Source organism: Pseudonaja textilis, chromosome 2, assembly GCF_049901715.1.
Source record: "Pseudonaja textilis isolate UNSWEBS1 chromosome 2, rPseTex1.2, whole genome shotgun sequence".
NCBI lineage: Eukaryota > Metazoa > Chordata > Lepidosauria > Squamata > Elapidae > Pseudonaja > Pseudonaja textilis.
The window spans coordinates 19,349,854-19,370,653 of NC_141991.1; the positions used below are offsets into that span (position 1 = coordinate 19,349,854).

At 42.2% G+C, this 20,800-nt stretch overlaps 2 protein-coding genes across 3 annotated transcripts in view; both read left to right on the forward strand.

The window, feature by feature from the left end:
- ATAT1 (alpha tubulin acetyltransferase 1) overlaps nt 1-4,746 on the forward strand; it is a 33,265-nt gene extending 28,519 nt beyond the window's left edge. The window contains exons 11-12 of one of the 2 annotated variants that reach the window (XM_026720738.2): nt 1,477-1,531; nt 4,207-4,746. In XM_026720738.2, coding sequence (XP_026576523.2) covers nt 1,477-1,531; nt 4,207-4,567 — 416 coding nt within the window. In that variant the 3' untranslated portion in view covers nt 4,568-4,746. The remainder of the gene's footprint in view (nt 1-1,476; nt 1,532-4,206) is intronic. The other variant, XM_087928578.1, reaches the window with a different exon arrangement.
- A 6,499-nt stretch (nt 4,747-11,245) lies between these two features.
- On the forward strand, nt 11,246-19,447 carry C2H6orf136 (chromosome 2 C6orf136 homolog). Its single transcript, XM_026720736.2, has 6 exons — nt 11,246-11,532; nt 12,817-13,317; nt 15,014-15,102; nt 18,166-18,363; nt 18,905-18,974; nt 19,101-19,447. The coding sequence occupies exons 1-6, from the start codon at nt 11,389-11,391 to the stop codon at nt 19,248-19,250; spliced, it is 1,152 nt and encodes a 383-aa protein (XP_026576521.1). The 5' UTR covers nt 11,246-11,388; the 3' UTR covers nt 19,251-19,447.
- The last annotated feature ends 1,353 nt before the right edge of the window (nt 19,448-20,800 follow it).

Genomic DNA, 20,800 nt, shown 5'->3' on the forward strand with positions numbered 1-20,800 from the left:
CTCCCAACAATTTGGGCCCTCATTTGACTCACCTTGGAAGGGTGGAAGGCTGAGTCAACCTTGAGCCTGGTGGGATTTGAACTGCCAAATTGTAGGCAGCTGGCTGCAGAAGTAGCTTGCAGTCCTGCACTTATAACCACTGCGCCACAGAGATTCCTTAATAATAATACAGGTGGTTCCCAACTTACAACGGTTCATTTAACTAAAAAAAGTGACCTGACCATTTTTCAGTTACAATCTTTGTATCATCCCCATGGTCATGTGATCAAAATTCAGATGCTTGGCAACTGGTTGATACTTATGACCATTGCTATGTTCCAAGATCATGTAATCCCCCTTTGCAACCTTCTGACAAGCAAAGTCAATGGGGAAACCAGATTTACTTAACAACCCTGTTACTAACTGAACAACTGCAGGGATTCACTTGTGGCAAGAAAGGTTGTAAAATGGGGCAAAACTCACTTAAATAATTTTACTTAGTAACAGAAATGTTGGGCTCAATTGTGTTTGTAAGTCGAGGACTACATGTGCTGACATAGATGGGACAGGTCCATTCTTCTTCCTTAAACCTGTGTTTAAGGCAGTCTTTTCTTATTTGTAAAACAATATCCTAGGACCTAGATTCTCATTCAAAACAAAAATGCAGATGTTAGGATTCTCAAGATACTGAACGTTGCTCTTGAGTGTTTCAAATTTTCCCTTGTGTGTGCAAGATCCACTTTGCAAGTTAGATTATTTAATATTCAAACACATGTATTTGAGTTTGTATTTTTCCTGCCATAAAACCAGGTTTGCCCAGCTTAAGCGGAAGATTGCTAATGATACTCACCAGCTTTCTGTAAGAAAAAAAAGATGGAAAGTTGGAAAGATTACACCAGGAGAAGATTATGTCCACCTATAAAATTCCATGAACAAAGCAGCACATTTATTTATTTAACATATGGCATATCATACATGGACTAGCAATACATATTAGAATTTCAACTAAATTAGTAGAACCCAATAAAATATAAATGTTAAAAAGACCTATGTTTAAATAGTGTCTAGGCCAGGGATGTCAAACTCAATTTCATTGAGGGCCGCATCAGCATTATGGTTACCCTCAAAAGGCCAGTTGCATGTAAGACTACAGTGTGTATCATGTTAGTTCAGGAGTGCATTATGTCTAGGCCATCTAACCACTGAAGCACAGCATCATTTATATTTAAAAAATCAAATACTGGACCGAGATACGCCCTCCGCTTATGTCATGATGTGATCTACAGTTTCATGTGGGACCCTAGCAGATGCATTATGGCGGGGACATTATGCCCCATTGACCAAGCAGCAAATGATTATGCAATTAAAATCTCATCTGGAACAGTTTTTAATTTTTGCACATTAAATAGTCTTTTCAGAACAGAACATAGAGCCTACAATATATTAGCATGCATTAGTAAAGTGACATCTGAACCTGACTTCTTCCTATTTTTTTAGGGGATATAAAGGATAACTCTGATTCACCAAAAGCAACTCAGAGATCAGACAGCAAGTAAGTCTTTCCCTTTCTCTCTCTCTCTCTCTCTACTTCTTTTCATCTTCATTTCCAAAGAATCACAGAGGGTCAAAAAGCTTGATAGCTCAGCCTGCACTGATACTATAAGCACAACACTATAATAACAGCAAATGAACTAGGGAGACTAGCTATGAAGCGACAGTTGGATTGGAATTAGAAAATTACAGAGCCTTCCCCAACCCAGTTCAGCACCTTCCAGATGTTGAGCTACAACTACACTTACACCAATTCGTACTGTTGTAAAGCAGTTCAAGAATTCACTAACATCCAAATCAGAAGAAGACCCAACTTTTATTTAAACATCTCCAATGAAGGCGAGTTCACCATCTCCCAAGTCAGCCAGTTCCATGGTTAAACAGCTCTTGCCATTAGGAAATGATTCCAGATGCCTTCCTAACATCTGTTCCTTTGTCATGTAAACCAATGGTTTCTTGTCCAGTCTTCTGGAGCAACTCTGATTCATCTTCTACATGATAGTTTCTGGGTTTTTCTCCCCTTCATCAGTTTCTACTACGGGAATAAGAAAACTAATCCACTTTAGCCAATGGATGTTGAGGTAGAAAAGTGCTGTAAAAGCTATACAGGTGAAACTCGGAAAATTAGAATATCGTGCAAAAGTTCATTTATTTCAGTAATGCAACTTAAAAGGTGAACCTAATATATGAGATAGGCTCATTACATGCAAAGAAAAGACGGTTCAAGCCGTGATGTGTCATAATAGTGATGATTATGGCTTACAGCTCATGAAAACCCCAAATCCACAATCTCAGAAAATTAGAATATCACATGCAATCAATAAAACAAGGATTGTACATAGAACAATATCGGACCTCTGAAAAGTATAAGCATGCATATGTACTCAGTACTTGGTCTGGGCCCCTTTTGCAGCAATTAATGTGGCAGGGCATGGAAGCTGTCAGCCTGTGGCACTGCTGAGGCGTTATGGAAGATCAGGATGCTTCAATAGCGGCCTTCAGTTCTTCTGCATTGTTTGGTCTCATGTCTCTCATCTTTCTCTTGGTAATGCCCCATAGATTCTCTATGGGGTTCAGGTCAGTCGAGTTTGCTGGCCAATCAAGCACAGTAATCCCACGGTCATTGAACCAGGTTTTGGTGCTTTTGGCAGTGTGGGCAGGTCCTGCTGGAAAATGAAGTCAACATCCCCATAAAGCTTGTCTGCGGAAGGAAGCATGAAGTGCTCCAAAATTTCCTGGTAGACGGCTGTGCTGACCCTGGACTTAATGAAGCACAGTGGACCAACACCAGCAGATGACATGGCTCCCCAAATCGACACAGACTATGGAAACTTCACACTGGACTTCAAGCATATTGCAGTGTGTGCCTCTCCATTCTTCCTCCAGACTCTGGGTCCTTGGTTTCCAAATGAGATGCAAAAGTTGCTCTCATCAGAAAAGAGGACTTTGGACCACTGAACAACAGACCAGGTCTGTTTTTCTTGCTTCTGACATTGTTTGTTGTTCAGAAGCAGCTTGACAAGAGGAATACAGCATTTGAAGCCCACGTTCAGGATCTGTCTGTGTGTGGTGGCTCTTGATGCACTGACTCCAGCCTCAGTCCACTCCTTGTGAAAGTCCCCAACACTTTTGAATTGCCTTTTTCTGACAATCCTCTCCAGGCTGTGATCATCCCTGCTGCTTGTGCACCTTTTTCTTCCACACTTTCCCCTTCCACATAACTTTATATTAATGTGCTTTGATACAGCACTTTGGGAACATCCAACTTCTTTTGCAATTACCTTTTGAGGCTTTCCCTCCTTATGGAGAGTGTCAATGATGGTTTTCTGCACAACTGTCAGGTCAGCAGTCTTTCCCATGATTGTGATTCCTACTGAACCAGACTGAGAGACCATTTAAAGGCTCAGGAACCCTTTGCAGGTGTTATGGCTTAATTAGCTGATTAGAGTGGGACACTTGGAGCCTAGAATATTGAACCTTTCCACAATATTCTATTTTTCTGAGTTTGTGGATTTGGGGTTTTCATGAGCTGTAAGCCATAATCATCTCAATTATGACACATCACGGCTTGAACTATCTTGCTTTGCCTGTAATGAGTCTATTTCATATATTAGGTTCACCTTTTAAGTTGCATTACTGAAATAAATGTACTTTTGCACGATATTCTAATTTTTCGAGTTTCACCTGTAAACCTACTTAATTTAACAAATTTATATACCAACTCAGTTCACATGTGGTAACTCTCAGCAACTTGCAACATTGCTAATCCACAATCCAACACCCCCATACACTGATGACAGTACGAGCAAACCAGCCACTTGATTGGTTTCATATCAACTTGGGGTCTTCAAGCCTGCTGACAGAACCAGGTCTTCAGGCTTTCAGAAAAATATCAGGGTGGGAGCCAGCTGTCCTATCTCCAGGGGTATGATGTTCCACAGGGTGGGAGCCACCAGAGAGAGGGAGGACCCTTTTTCTTGTGCCCACCAGATATACTTGTAATGTATATGTACAGATGTACCCCTAATAGTTGGGGTACGCAACATGTCCTACCTTCCTGCTCTGGTGGGCCAGTTTTATACAGTACATCCACAATTATACATCTGTAAAATTACCTACCTGTTTTTTTTAAATCTTTCCTCATCTATCTAGATAACTGCTCTTTCTCTCCCTTAGACTTAAAGGCACTGCTCTGAGCCATCCCCATGATCTAGAACCAATGATCATTAGGCAGATGGAAGAGACAGCCCCAGTTCCTGAAGAATCTTCACCTCCCATGATGGATGCTCAAGATCTTGACGAATCAGTCCTTTGGGAAAAGACAAAGAACTCCAATGCTTTAACAGTCCCCTACAAGAATGCCATTTGCAAAAGTCAGCATCATGTTCCCTGGATTCCTCTGAAGCAGAATAAGGGGCTGTACAATCTGGCTCCAAACTCATGTCAGAGGAAGCCACTGTGGATAGTAGCAGGAAGTCCTTATGAAGCCAAGTGGATCCACCACAAGTATCTGTATTGCAATACCAGACCTTGGTAAAGGAAATGAGTCAAAATCATGGCTGTTGAATTAACAGATAATGTTGTCTATAGGAAGTAGGACAACATTGCCAACAGCATATTTAAAGTATTAATTATTGAAGTATTCATATTCTCTCTCATTATTAGATCTGACTAAAGTAGCAGCATAACTTTTCTTAGGTTTGCTTCCTTAGATTAGTACAAGCCATTTAATATTGTTTGCTACTCACTCCATACATTGGGGTGATGAATCTGGCCCTCTAGAACAGCAGTTCCCAAACTTGGCAAATTAAAATATGTAAACTTTTAACTCCCATAATTTCCTAGTCAGTTATATTGGCTGGGCAATTCTGGGAGTTGAAGTCCATGCATCTAAAAAGTTGCCAAGATTGGGAACTGCTCTAGACGATGTTAAAGTACAACTGACAGCAGCTCCAGTTAACATGGTCAATGATGAAGGGTACAGAAGTTGTAATTCAGAGACCTCTTCGCACCTGCCTGTATTTTAAGGGTATGGTCTTGTTTGCTTTGTGCTAGTTTTTTTCCACTTTGAAATTCTTCTAATTTCTTCTTTTCAAATGGAAGTTTGTTTAGTTAGCTGTTACTGTATCTGAAACTGTATTTCAAATTCCTTTCCCCTCCTTTCTTTCAAAATTTGTGAGCCAAATATAGGTCTCCAAATGAGAATGAAAGCAAAACAGATTCCATCATATGCTATAAACTTGGGGATTTGAGCCACATGGAAACTTGAATGCAGATTTAAAACATTGTTTAAAATGTGGTAGAATTGAATTAAGTTATCTCACTTGGAGATACTGTGCCATGTTGAAGTTTTTAAATGTTACGGGAGGAGAGGGTAGAGTCTTGTGCTTTTGTCTTGACTAATAAGAAAATGTTGGAAGGGATATGTGCAATAAAAATATCCAATTTAATCAAAATGGATTTAGCACTTTGGGGTCTAAATTCAGATCTCATTCTAGTTTGGTTTATTTTAATTCTTAATTGATGTACATCAATTTACATGTTGTAGTTGGACAAAGTTGATTGAAATAAAACTGGCATTTCTCATTCTTTGTTGATCCTTGTCAGGTTCCTTTAACTCAGTAGTCGCCAACCAGTGGGCCAGGGACCACTGGTGGTCTGTGAGAAAATTTTGGTGGTCCACAAAGAAATGCCACCCCCAAAGCAATTAATCCAGGCTGTGCAGGAACACAAGGCTTGCATTGTGAACAACACGATAGTGAGGGGAGGGGGAAAGAAAGGAGGGGGGAACTTGCCTTTCTCGCCCCACGTGCCTCGTCTGGCCACCAGGCTGCTTCTTTCTGCTTCTTCTGCTTTTGGCTGCACACAAGGAAAGCAGCAAAAATCTTTTTTCTCCCCCAAACTCCGTTAGAAATGAGTCTTTGGGACCCTGCAAGGCCTCCTGCTCCAAGAGGCTGCACTGGCAAAGATTCATTTCTGGTGGAGTTTGGGGGAGAAAAAGAAAGACTTCTGCTGCTTTCCTTGCATGAAGCCAAAAGTCTCTCTCTCTCCCGAGAACGGAGCTGGAGATGGTATCCTGTGATCCCAAATAAAGAATGATCAATCGGTAGGAAAACGGGGTGGGGAATTTTCCTGCAGGCTTTTGGCGCGATTTTCCCAGGGTCTGTGGTCCGCGGGATATAAAATTATGAGTTTGGTGGTCGCTGAGGTCCAAAAGGTTGGCGACCCCTGCTTTAACTAATGAGACATTTAATAGTAGTGGATAGGACAAAATATGCTTATGGGAGGAAGTGTATTTGTTAATTGAGGCATGTGTGAAATGTGAAAGTTTATTATATGTTTGCTGATGTAGAGAAGCACATTAAGAGAACAGACATGAATTATGGATTGTTCTCCATGAATATGGAGTTGAAAGTTGATTGCTGTATGTGATAAAGGAGTATAGAATGGACATAAAACATGAGTAGAGAGTAAATGGAATGCTTAGCAAATGATTCAAAGTTAAAGAGCTTAGAATAACTTTGTCACTTCAAATGTACACTAATTGGCATACTTTGAAATGAAATTTCGTTGTTATACAGTTCTCAAAGGGTCACTACCTCCAATATACACTACATAAACATGACTAAATAAATGAATACAAAATTATGCATATACCCACATATATGATATGACACGGAGAAACAACACAGTCTAGCTTGGATGTATACATGTACATGGCACAAAAGCGAATCTTGCGTGGTTACCAGACGGATGGCATAAAGAACAAAGCTGCTACAGAATCTGGTAGTCCTGCTAGAAATACTTTGAAACCTCCTCCCAGAGGGGAGCAACAGAAACATACTGTAAAGTGGGTATGTGAGGTTTCTAACAATGCTTTGAGCTCTAAGCACATAGTGCCATGATGGCGAACCTATGGCATGCATGCTGGAAGTGGCATGCGGAGCCATCTCTACGGGCACGCTAGCCGTCGCCCATTGCCCTTCCGGGTTTCAGCGCATGCATGTGTGACGGTCAGCTGGTCTTCGCATGTGCTGGAGCGCCAGAAACCGGAAAAACAACTTCCCGGCACACATGCGTGCAGTGGCCAGCTGATCTTTGTGCGCACATGCACGTTAGAAACCGGAAGACCAGGTGGCCGATGCTCATGTGTGCACCAGGAAGATCAGCTTCCAGTTTCTGGTGCGCCTACGCACGCATGCACGCTCCCATTTCGGCACTCGGTGCTGAAAAGGTTTGCCACCACTGACATAGTACTTATAAGAAGTACCCTAAATAACAGGAAGCGAGCTTCTTATAACCTTCTCGGCTGTCCTAACCACTCTCTGTAGGGACTTTCTATCTGAGGCATGGCAGCCACCAAACCAAACAGGGATGCAGTTTATTAAAACGCTCTCAATTGTGCCTCTGTAAAAACAGGACTAAAATTAGGAAGTGTAATGCCCTCTTAGATGTTTAATGTATTAATGGGTGAATGTATTAGGAATACCTGTAGAAATATTAGAGATGTGTTAGTTGGGGTTATCAGTGTCTGCACACTTTTGTATGCAGTTAAACTTATTTTGAAGACCAAAATATTGAAAACACTACAATTCAGCCAAATAAAAAGAAAGGGCAAAAGACCAGAGAATTAACAGAATTTGCAGACTGACTGAGCAGAAGTAAATCAATCAAGAGATTGCCAGTGGTAAATCCAAATCCTTCTCAAGATAATCATAAACAAAGTATAGTGACCTGCCTCGATATTTCTTTAGTGGGAGTACAATTATCCCAATTTAGTCACCTTGTTGTTTTGTTTTATTGCTTTTAAACTGCTCAGAATAATTTGACAAGTGGTAAGTCATAGAAATGTGCTAAATGAATTAATAAGTAGGTTTTTTTTCTGGTAATAAAAATAGAATGTTCTCACCAGATCGGTCACGATGGAAAATTAATAGGTTGCAACCAACTGATAAAAATAACAATGCAATAGTATTTGCAAAACTCTCTTGTGTATGCCATCTGGACAGCAGCCCAGGAAATCACAGGGCAATATATTAACCATCAGTGGCAAGGCACTTAGTCTAAATAGTGGGAATGTTCTTTTTCGTGCGACAGAAAGGATATTATAATTAACTATGGAGAGAGGTCTACCACAAAGATCACAGTTGCTGCTAACTCTTTGCAGTTCCAAGTCAAGGACTCACTGCTTAATTTCCAGAATGACTCTCTCATGTCCTGTCATCATCGAAAAATGGGTTTTTAAAGGAAAAATTGTTCTTTCTTTTAAAGAAGAGGCAAATTTATCAGCAAGGATTTTTGTGTAAAATGGTGGATGACTTCAGACAGGAGCGTTGGGTTGTGTCAGAGGACACAGTCTCAAAATTCCAAATATAGTCTTTGAGTCTTCTTTCCAAAATCTTCTAAGCCCCTGATGGACTCTAAAGTTGTTCAGACAATAAAACCGCAAGAACGGCACTTAATGAATTGTTTTGAAACCTATCCAGCTTTCAGAGAGGGGGCAAAATTTAGCGGGTTGTAGCAAAAATATACTTGTGAAGAGTAGATGACAGGAAACATTCTGATACTTATACAGGTGATCCTCAACTTGTGACCACAACTGGGACCAGAACTTCCATTGCTAAGTGAAGCAGTTCCTTGAATTGTGCCCAATTTTACAATCTTTTAGCTGCGATCATTAAGTGAATCACAGTTGTTAAGCAAATCTGATTTCCATTGATTGTCTGTCAGAAGCCGGCTGGGCAAGTTGCAAATGTGATCAAATGATTATGCGACACTGCAATCATAAAGAATGCATGCCAATTTCCAGGCACCCAATTTGATCATGTGACTGTAGGGACATTGCGATGGTTGTAAGTGCAAGAACCAGTTATAACCATTTTTCAACACCATTGTAACTTTAACAGTCACTCCCATCCTGTTCTGTTCATACTGCAAGCACCTAAAGCTTCTCTGGGTTCAAAGGATTAGCCAGTGACACCATCGTTGCCTGGGGACACCCAGTTGAGGGGGCCTTTCGTGGCCCCATTAATGTGCCCATCGAAGTGGTACCTATTTGTGTACTTGCGATTGCTCACTTTCAAACAGCAGTTTGGCAGGAGCTGGAGCAGATGACGGGAGCTCACCTGGCCATGCAACAGCACTCGACACTCAAATGTAGGATCGATAACTATCAACCCAGCATCCTAACTGCATAAACCACTGGGCTCCTTGAACAGTCACTGAATGGTTGTAAATTGATGGCTACCTATAATACGGGTAGCCTCAACTTACAGTTAAGCCCAACATTTTTGTTTACTGAAAAATTTATTAAGTGAGCTATGCCCCATTTTTGTCGCCACATTTGTTATACGAATCACTGCAGTTCTTAAATTAGTAACACAGTTATTAAGTGAATCTGGTTTCCCCATTGACTTTGCTTGCTAAAGGGGTTGCTAAAGGGGATCACATGACTCTGGGACACTGCAACTGTCATAAATGTCAGTCACTTGTCAAGGCTCCGAATGTAAATCACACGATCATGGGGATGCTACAATGGTCTAAGTGTACAAAAATGGTCATAAGTCACTTTTTTCAATGCCATTGCAACTTTGGTCACTAAATGAACTGTTGTAAGTCAAGGACTACCTATACTCTTTTGTGAATGAGCAAACCCTTCCTTCCCCATCCATGTTTGCAATGTATTTTCCAAATTTCCAGAAGGTTGCACAACTTTCAAGTTTTCCATACAAATAGGAATCTGACTGCAGACTTTTGTTTCTTACCAGACTTGAGTTTAAGAACCTTGAAGCGGGGAGGGGAGGAGTTATGGCTATTTCAAAGCTCTATAAGGAAAAAGGAAGTTGTATCTTGCCTGCCTTTGAGACAATCACTCTAATTTCTCTATCTACATCCAAAATCTTTATTGCATTTACACTTACCTTCAATCAGAATAGCCCCCACTTACACAATATAAATAGAATTGAAACAACCAGGGGAGAAGTCTGTAGAGATTCTCAGTCATCCAGGTCATGGTTGTTCCAAAGGTGCTTTTTCAGGAGGAAACTCGACTTCCTTCCTTGCTTTTTCTTTTGAAGACGTTTCACTTCTCATCCAAGCAGCTTCTTCAGCTCTGACTGGATGGTGGGGAATGGAAGGATTTATATTCCTTGCAGACAGCTGGTCATTTGCCTCCTTTCAGAGGGTCGTTGAAGCACTTGGGGGTTTATCTGTGTGGGCCCTTTTGCAACCTTCTGACAAGCAGTCAATGGGGAAGCCAGATTCACTTAACAACCCAGTTATCAGCTGCAGTGATTCACTTAACTGTGGCAAGAAAGGTCATAAAATGAGGCAAAACCAGAGGTGGCATTCAGCAGGTTCTGACCAGTTCTGGAGAACTGGTAGCGGAAATTTTGAGTACTTTGGAGAGCCAGCAAATCTCACCTCTGACTGGAGATTTTACAGTATTCTTCCCCTGCCACCCCCACCAAGCCATGCCCACTGGGCGAAACTCACTTAAATGTTTCACTTAACAAAAGAAATTTGGGGCTCAATTGTGGCCATAAGTCGAGGACTACCTGTATTGTACAATGTCTTGGGAAACAAATTTGGTTCTCCGGATCCTCCTGAATACCATCCACAAAGGGCATCACAGATTCCAAGATCATTTAAGCAACCTCAAGGTTTTGACAGTACACAACTAATCCGGGGGGTGGGGGGGACATGATTTCAAATGTTCACTTGCTGAAAACAAGGAGGAAATTTGAGGGAATTCATTAGAATATGGTTGGTGTGGGGGACTGGTGGACGCCTTTTGACATTTCAGACATTGCCTTCAGACGTTGTGGGTGCTTCATCACTGGAGGTTTTTAAGAAGAGACTGCACAGCCATTTGTCTGAAATAGTATAGGCAGGGTCTCCTGATTGAGCAGGGGGCTGGACTAGAAGACCTTCAAGGCTCCTTCCAGCTCTATTCTGATTCTACTCCTTGCAAGCTGCACGTGTAACTCCACAGTTCCCGCTGTCCCCGCCCGGAGGACTCCCCACAGTTACAGCCAAGAACCGGAAGTCTCGCTGGGAAAAGCAGCGGGACGTCTGACAGGAGCCCTCGCCGACCTTCTCGGTGCGCAGGCGTAGTTAGGGACGGGCTCGCCAAGTTCACGCCGGGTCTGCAGCTGGCGTACCATTTCCTCCTTCGGTCAAGGAGACTAGAGACGTGCGCCTGCGCAATAGTTAGCGCAGGCGTCGTGGCCTTTTTTAAGCCGGCTGAAGCGGCGGCGGCGCCGGAGTTCGCTGCTGGAGGGGCTCGCGGGCTGGCGGGTGGGGGGAGGAAGGTGGGTTGCTGGCGCGTGGAAGGCGCCTGCCTCGCGCTCGCGTGCCATGTACCAGCGGAGCCCGAAGGCGGCCCTGCGCGTGGGCGCCCGCTGCTCCTGGAGGTGGGACGGCAGCAGCAGCAGCAGCCCGTTCCGCCTATGCCCGGGCGACTCGGCGCGCTGTTGCCACCCGGCGCGGTTGCGGCCGCGGGTGAGTGAAAGGCGGCGGGGGACGCGGGCGTGGTCGGCCATCCCCGATCCTCGCGGGAAAGAAGGGCAGATCTGCAAGGAGCAAGCTTGCTGGGAAGCGTGAAGGGGTGGGGGACGGGATACCGGCGGACTGCGGAGAAGACAGAAGCAATTGGATCCTTTGCAAAAAAAAAAAACAAAACCTGGCTGAGATCGCGAACCAATCGGTCACTTTTGCAGACCTCCCTTGCGGGGGAATCTGCGGTGCTGGGCTGGATGGACAAAACCTTGGTTTTGATCGGGTTAGAATTGCCCCGGTTGAGCTTGGGAGGATTATAACGCGGTTGAAATGTGCCGGTTGGCTAAAAGGTTGCCCGGGACTTCACGCATCCTTCCCCGGTGACAGCTCGCCCGGCTGATCCGTCGAAGCTCTGCTGTCGCTGCAAGGATGTGTAACCTGCGGGTAAAAGCGGTTTCATCTACCGCTTGGAAAAATCTTAAGAGGTGTGCCTGGCAGTCTTCCCAAAAGTTGCTCCTCAGTGGTGGATGTGACCTCAGGGGTAGTGATTAAATCCTGGCACAATACAGGATTAGCCGTATTGAATGAAATTCGTTTTTTGTCTTGCAGCACGGCTGCTTACAGGCCATTGAAAGATCAGAGATAGTCAAAGAAAACAACAATTAACAGTGCAAGGTCTTGCTCTGGAATGTATTCCATTCCTGTTTCTGGTCAAATCAGCCTATGAGTTAGGAACCTCAGTCTGTACTTGCTTTGCCCTCACTAAAGTTATTTTTTTGCCTACAAAATGGTTGCTGGGGTCTTGCCTTGTGTTAGATTTGACTTTCATTTTCATGAGCCAATTTTAAATTCTTATTTCTTTAATTTATTTTATCCTGTACCATGCAGAAATGTCCTTGTTATGACACACCACAGTTCTGAGATGATTTCTTCTCTCAAAATAGAATAAATTACGGCACATAGCATATCTTGTGGTTGGTCCTTAATAATTAAAAAAAAAGCCAACCAACCAAATAGGACATGTATTTAAATATCAAAGTTTTTTTTCTTAATTACCAAAATTATTCTATAAAATAATGAGTTCTGTGCTCTGTATGCATTACCCAGATAAAAACAAACTTCCTTTTCCACGAAGAAAGCTTGTCACTGTGCAGGCTGGTCAGGTGAGATCAGACAGCCCAGGAAAATAAGCTGAATGACTGCCTTTCAGGAATGCCAAGGACAATATACAATGTTTTTTATAATTAGTTTCATTATTATGAAATATCGCTCTCCTTTTTTTTTAAGGATGTGGCTGCCTCCTGGGATAAATTACCTCCTGAGCTTGTCTCTTCCACATCAATAAGACTGACTTTCCACTCTCTATTCTCCAAGAAGCTGTCAGAGGCTGCCCCTCACCTTCCAGCTCTGTCTCACCCTTCTCACTGTACTGTAATAAATTATGGACTGAAATTCAGCAGCCTGGAGACCAGGCCCCTTTTCCAACCAGCTGTTCCCTCCGTCCCTGAAAGCATGGAAGATGCCATCATTTTGGAGAAGGGGAGGCAGGAGGATAGCCTAAGGGTACAGCCTAGTGAAGGACTGGACAGTGCTTCTTTAGACTCCTTGTATAGTCTCTTTCATGGCTGGCATTTGCAATCACCTTTTCAGACTTCGGAGGCAGCACCCGCATCCCTTACGCCTTTCCAAGCCACATCTGGGGCTCCCTCCCCGGTCACTTCGCCTACTAGCAGTAACCGCGACATGGAGGAGCATCTCGAAGTCATGCACCAGAAATTACGGGAAGAGGTACTAGTGTTGCAATTTTGCTGTTTAGGGAAATAGATTTTTTTTTTCCTTTGTAGAATGGCAGGGAGACTATTTTATTATGAACTTGGCATTGGATAGTTATGGGAGAGACAGTTTTGTCAAGTATACCTTGGGCAAATGAGAGAGTTATGGTTTGGGGTCCGTTGTTTGTACTGAGGTTCAAGCAATTCTTAAGAAAGAGGTGATCTTTTCTAACCACATCTACTCATGAATTACTGTCTTCTATAAGTTGTGCCAGCAGCCAAAAATGGAAAAATGCATATTTTAAGTACCTTATCATAAAATATGATTTTTAGAGTAACTGGTAAATTGCTTGTAAGTATGTAAGTATAACTTAATGACAAATTCTTTCTCTTTAGTCTTGTTGTTTTAAAATAATAAAAAAATACCCTTTCTTTCTATGAGGTATATTTAAATAGATTACTGGCTTGGTCAATGACTATGCTACAAAATGTCAGTTAGTTATAAGAGATTCCAAGATCCCAAAATCTTTTTGGATCGCTTCATAAGCAACTATCTATCTTAATGTTTTGCTTTGGACTGGTAAAATAAACTTTATTAGGAATCCTCATTCATCAATTTGAATAACTTTTAAAGAAAGAACGGAATGTTTGTGTTCTGGTGTGTTTTTATCCCTTCGTTGCAATTTGTAGAATAGCACTAATGTGGTTTTTTAATTATTTGCCTTAGCACACCTGCATTTTCTAATCACCAGAGAAAGAGTAATGATTTTTGCTTTAGTCATATCCTATACAAGGCTCAATATGGTTGTTTAATATTTGTGATTTGCAATAAACCTCCGAGTCATTGAAGTTATAATGAAGCTGTTCATTCTAATATTGTATAAGAACTTACTTAAGACAATTATTTGAGTAGGCTTTGTAGTTCAAAGCATGCTAAATCGGCAGGTAAAAGGATTACATAGCAGATGATTATGTGGTTTATTAATGTAAAAAATATTTGACTTCATAGACTAATGGTTCAATGTGTTGCAAAGCAGTTTTGTGTATCTTAAACACCTAAATTATTTTATATGTGGAATAGGAGGTCTAGAAATATATTGCACTAAACTTGAAAGCTTGCAGAAACAGAATTTATCTTAAGGGGAGTTTATTATCACTCTTTTCTGCAAGGAGGTTGAAATTTTGATTTGGTTTCCAAAAATATCCCCAAAAGGTCTTGATTTATGCACATTTATATTCCACCCAATCCTACAATAGTGGAAAATTATTTGTGCAGTCCCAAGAGGCTGATGCATGCACTTCATGAAAGCATATAGGATCCCAACATGTTTTATTAACTAATTATTGATACAACACGCATTCATGAATAAGAAGTAAGATTGTGAAATCTGCATTCCTATTTGTGGAAAGTTGAGGCATTAGATCAGGGGTCTTCAAACTTGGCAGCTTTAAGACTTGTGGACTTCAACTCCCAGAATTCCTCCTCCAGTCATGTTAGCTCAGGAATTCTGGGAGTTGAAATCCACAAGTCTTAAACTTGCCAAGTTTGAAGACCCTTGCCTTAGAATTTAACAAGAATTAGTTTTGTCTATACTGGACAGAACATAGGCAGAAAACTCTGAAAGCAAAATGTTGTCAATGGACTTCTGAGAATCTATGAGTTATAAATTCCTCACTTTGGTTTGCTCTTCTTCTCTCTCCCATCCTACCAGTTACCAGGGTTTTTTACGAAGACTCATAATTTTGCAATGTATTCCCAGGACGTAGAATTCATCAACGAGATTCTGCATCTGAAAACACGGTCAGTGTTGAATCAGGGAGGAAGGGTGGGAAGTTAGAATATCCGATGGCTGGATTGTCTGTCCTTTAATGAATATGAAAAGTTCCATAATATCTTTAGGATTATAGAGAGAAATTCAGTCCATACCAGGGGTGTCAAACTAGCGGCCTGCGGGCCAGATGTGTCACATGCAGGCCATGCCCACCCCAAATCCGCATAGGAAAAAAACATCGTGATATATCGCGTGACTTCAATGTGACGCGGTGAGTTTGACACCTGTGGTCTACACATATGTAAGAGATCTAACCATTGGAGAGCTGGGCACATTTTTTCCTCATGAAAACTTTCCCAGATCTAACTACAATTTATAGTTGGGCCTTGATTTTAGAAGACAGGAAACTATGATCAGTGTATCTGATCCACAAAGAACAATCTTTGCAAAACAGCACCAGTCGTGAGAGAATGTAATAACTTTTCAGTATATGTTTTTTTTTATGTATTATATGTGTACAATATTTTCCTCCCGCACTTCCTTTGCCCATAGTTGAGGGGGAGGGGAGACTTCTTTTACACCCTCTAGCCAGAGGTGTGATTCAGGTGAACCAGTCAGTTCTGGCGATCAGTTGGCTCCGCCCACCCACCCCAGCTCTAGTCTGTCCTATATTTCCGTGTTTTGCAGCTCAGCTGCTTCGCGCAGCACAGTGGATTGCCGCGTGAATCCGCTGTTTTACTCACCAGGGCTGCAGTAGAAGGTAAGTTTTAGAGCTGAAAATGGATGGCTTTCAAATGCACACGTGCAAGTGAAGCAAACCAGTTGTTATACCGGTTGAACCCCACCACTGCCTCTAGCCTTCTCCCCATTTATATAAAGATAAAAGAATTCTATTTATGGGGACAATTATTAGTAATCACATTCGGTATAGGAAAGAAGGTGTCTGTAATTTTTAATAACAAATTATACATTTTCTTAGCCATATAAAATGTGATAATTAACAATTGGCATGACAGGAAGGGCAAAAGACTGATCAAGGGAGAATCTGGAATGGTTTTCTAGAGATTCTGAATGATTCTTTGCAACCCTGGCCAGTGAAGCAGCTATCTTATCTAATTAATGATTTCTTGAACAGCACTGATGCTGAAAGAAAACCTGCTAATCCACCCCCCGCCCCCCCTTTATCTAAGAACATATTGTAGGAGGCAGCTGCATAAAGAAGAGTCTTGGGCCATCACTTTGTACTGATGTGGCATTTTGTCAATTGCTACAATAACTACTAAACTCTCTGCTTTACAGTTTTTCTGAAAAATGTGTTTTAACGCTTTTGCTGAAAACTGGCCCATAGTGAACAATTGATTCACCGCCACATTTGCGTTGTGACTGCTGCAAAAAGGACTGTAAAACAGGGTCAAATGTTATGGACCCACTTTACAGTCATCACTACTTATGACTATAATGGGCAGGTTCCATTACAGTTGTAAGTCAAGTTCTACCTGTAGTCCAGGAGTCCCCAAACTCTAGTGGGCCATGCAGTGTTTGCAGCTGGCCACGGGAACGGGTGAGCATGCACGCACCTCACCGCTTGGGTGAGCAGCGGGCGAGCGCATGCACATGTGTTTCATTTGCGTGAGCTGTGTGCATGCATGCTTGCCCGCTACATGGAACCATCTTCTCTCTCCCTTCCCCGCACCCAAAGCCGGTACACAAACCCAGAAAGGTTGGGGAACTCTGTTGTAGTCAACTGTCTTACATGGGATAAAATGCGTGTCAGGTGAAACTCTATTCAAAATCCAAGAAAGAAAACCTTAGACTCCACTGTTATAGAGAAAAGGACTTTTACTGAAAATTGAAGTGGTAGCATCAGAAGAATGCAAGACCTGAGGCAATAGGCACGAAAATCACATATAGAAAGTTATCCCATGTTCCCACCCCCAAGAGTTCAAACTGACCAATCTGAGGTGTGTATAATGTCATGTGAGGCATCTTCAGGTGGCGTCTCACACATCTGGTGTGCCAAGACGGTTGACCTTGGCTTAGGAAGATAACGGGCTCCATCTGCACAGTAAGCAAGTAGGCATAGTCAAGAAAACATCCCAACTTTTACATTTCACCAACTTAAACCTCCAGCATCCTTCCCCCCAAGAAACCAAACTATTCTTCCCTCCCCCCGTTTCTATGGCAGCCAGAAAGACAAGCAGAAGAAGGATTCTTGGAGGCTGACCGTGGGCACTTTGTACCTCCTGCTGCCTTAAGAAAGTTCAAAACATTCTCAAAGATCCATCTCATCCTGGGCACCCTATTTTTGAACTATTACCATCTGGCAGACGGTACAGGATAATAAAAACAAGGACAAATAGGCTGGAAACCAGCTTCTATCCCAGGGCAGTAACTCTATTGAACTCTACTGTATAGTGCAATATTAATGCAATATCAGGGGCTTTCAATTCAATGTATAGAATGTGAAGGAGGTGTGTTTGTTTTCATAGTCGTAATGTACACTGAAGATGGTATTTAATCTCATTGTACGAGGTGCAATGACAATAAAGTAAACTAAATAGGAAATAGATGTTTAAGGCATAATTTGATGTATGTGGGAAATCCACAGTGAGAGAATTATTTAAACCTTCATTGATGTATAGAAAGGAAATGCAGGTAGTCCTTGATTGACAAGGATATTTGTTGTGTGACCATTCTAAGTTACAATGTCACTGAAAAAAAATGGACTTATGACCGTTTTTCACACTTACGATCCATGGTCACGTGATAAACATTCAGCCATTTGGCAACTGAACAAAATTTATGACGGTAGCAGGTCACCTTTTGCGACATTCTGACAATCAGAGTCAACGGGGAAGCCGGATAACTTCACAACCGTGTTACTAACTTAACAATTGCAGTGATTCGCTCAACAGGACTGGCAAGAAAGGTTGTAAAATGGGGCAAAATTCACTTAACAAATGTCTCACTTAGCAACAGAAAGTTTGGGCTTAGTTGTGCTCGTAAATCGAGGACTACCTGTAGCTTTTTCCACAGTGAGGTGACACAGGAGATCCCTATTCGAACCATTCTCTTCTTACTTCTACCACCAGTGGCCTAATGATATATCAACTGGCTGTTGTCTTGTGCCGTTTTCTGGCCTGGAACTATTTTGTTCATATGCACCTAGAGGTGATGAAGGTGACACAACATCCTGAGAACTGGAGTATCCAAGTGCGGTGGCGGATTAGAGGACTGCCTTTCCACATCTTCCTGATGCGTTTCTTCAGGAATAAACCTGAATTTTACAGGTGAGGCACCTCCAATGGGATAGTAATCCTTAAGATTGAAATAGAAAAGCAGGCATACAATGGCCTAGTTTTGCTTCTTTCTAACTCTTCTGAGATATTTCTCTGTGGAGTCCTTGGTGCTCTCTGAGCTTGGTTGCTTTCCTGCAGATATTTCATTACCCAACTAGTAAGTAAACATCTTCAGCGCTAGTCCTCTAGAACTGATGATGTTATCTACTTGGGTAATGAAATGTCTGCAAGAAAGCAACCAAGCTCAGAGAACACCCAGGACTCCACAATTCAACCCTGAGCTACAAATATTTGTTTTTCTACTGATTCCCTTTTGGCATCAGGACTGGTCTTTGGAATCCTTCCTTAATATGGGCGGTTTTGTTATGCTTATTGGCCTGTGATATAAGTGCAATTAAAATTAATCAAGCTGTTTAGGACAGAGTAAAATAGATACCCAAAACATATTATAATTCTACTGCTGTATTCATCTAAGGAGCACAGCAGAATGTGGGTCTTGCTTGGCTAATTTTCATTTTAATGTCTCTTCTAGAATTTACGATGCCTATTCCACTTTCTTCTTAAATCCACAAGGGTTAATTAAGTGTCACAAAGTAAGCAAGGTGAGTTCCTGAGCCGGAACAGTGTTGAAGGAGGTGATACTGAGGTGATTTCGAATTACCCTTCCCCAAAGTCTTGGCAAGAAAGCAAATGTGTAGAAACCAACTTGGTGTTTTCTTTCCTTTCAGCTCATGCCCTCCCAGCCACTTCAGAACAAGCTAAAAAATCTTGCTGTAGCCTCCTTGCTGGGCCTGGAGCTGTCAGACCAGAGGCCATCACTTTTGCCGTGGCTAGTTAGCAGCAGCAAAGGGCATCAGGAGTCTATAGGGGATAGTTAAAGCCTTGACTCTCCGGTCAACCCCTCTCTTGGTTCATCTACCTGCCTGATAAGGAGGATGCCACTAAACAACTCATTGTATATCTGTGTTTTTTCTGTATAGTGTGGATGTTGCCCCATGTTGGTGCTGTTAAATTGCACTGTAAAGATGATTGCAATCTAATATTGTACATAATAAAAAAAAAGTTTACATTGGAAGAGTGTCTAGTTGTGCCTTAGGCTAAAGATACTGCCAGGAGGCAATTAATTTCACCTCCATTCATCTGTAAGGAGATCAGAGCCCTGGTAACCATAAAGCATCACCATGAAGTCCCTACCCACAAATCTTTCTTCGTAGACGTCTAAGCAGAGTTGGTTTCCTTTGACGGGAGCTCTTGCTATCCAGGCTGTTTGGGATGTGAAAGAAGGAATGGAGGATGAGTGTCACAATGAACCTATGAAGAAGATGGTGAAGCAAAATGGAATTTAAAAAGCCAGTAGGAAAAACGAAAGGAGTAAAAACATACTGGAAAAAGGGCTACTACACTTAGACTGCAAAAATTCAGATGAATGCTATTGCACAGGACTTTTGTGTCCACAACTGATCATATTTATGACGGTCTTGCTGCTGCCTGGATATTTGCAGCTCTGATCTTACAGCTCTAAAAAAGCAGAAAACCATTATTCCACCAGCATCTTTAATTTCTGAAGATTGAATTCCATATAAAACTTACTCCCTTTGAGTCAGGTTTGACTCCTGTCCGCGTAATTTTTTGGCCAGTTTTTTCAGAAAACGTGTTTGCCATTGCCTTCTTCCTAGAGCCTGAGACACATGTATGGATGGGTGGTGAAATAGAGCTACAAAGGCTGTACAGACTTACAAAGTGTCATGCCCCTGTCGGATCTGACTCGGAGGGGGAAGCTGAACAGCTGGCAAGGAGTGGGAGTGTGGCTCGGTTGGCTGTGGAAGAAACTGGGGAAGGGCAAAGTCCAGCTGGGCAGAGCAGGGGAGAGGTAGAACAAAGGAGAGGTAGAGCAAGGGAGAAGGAATTCAGAGGAAGATCCAGGCCCATCCCCTCTTCATCCTAAGGCAGGCAGGGAGGAACGGAGAAGGGAACAACAGGAGTTGTGTGGCTTACAGGGGAGGAAAGGGCCCTGATTCCCTTCATTAGCTGCAGCTGGGAACACAGTATATAAAAGAGGAAGCTGCACACAGCAAGTTGTTGGGAGCAAACGTGAATTTATCTGGTATCGTCATGGCTTATCTGTGTTCCTGGCGTCTTCCCAACCCTGAGTTTTGTCGTGCTTTCAAGTCTGAAATTCCTTCTCCTGTCCTGTGAAGTTAATTACTTCAGCTTGGTTTGTTTGGATTTTTAGTTACAGTTTGTGTGTACCTTGTTTTTGACTGAATTTTCTATAGTTAAAGGCTGTTCCAGGGAGAGTTTTTTTTTCAGCCGAAGGTAACCTGGACATTGGGGGCAAAGCTGGAGATAATAAAAGAACTCTTCTTGCTTATTTGACTGTGTTGCTTATTTGACTGTTGCCATGCCCCGAGTCATCACAAACAGTTTG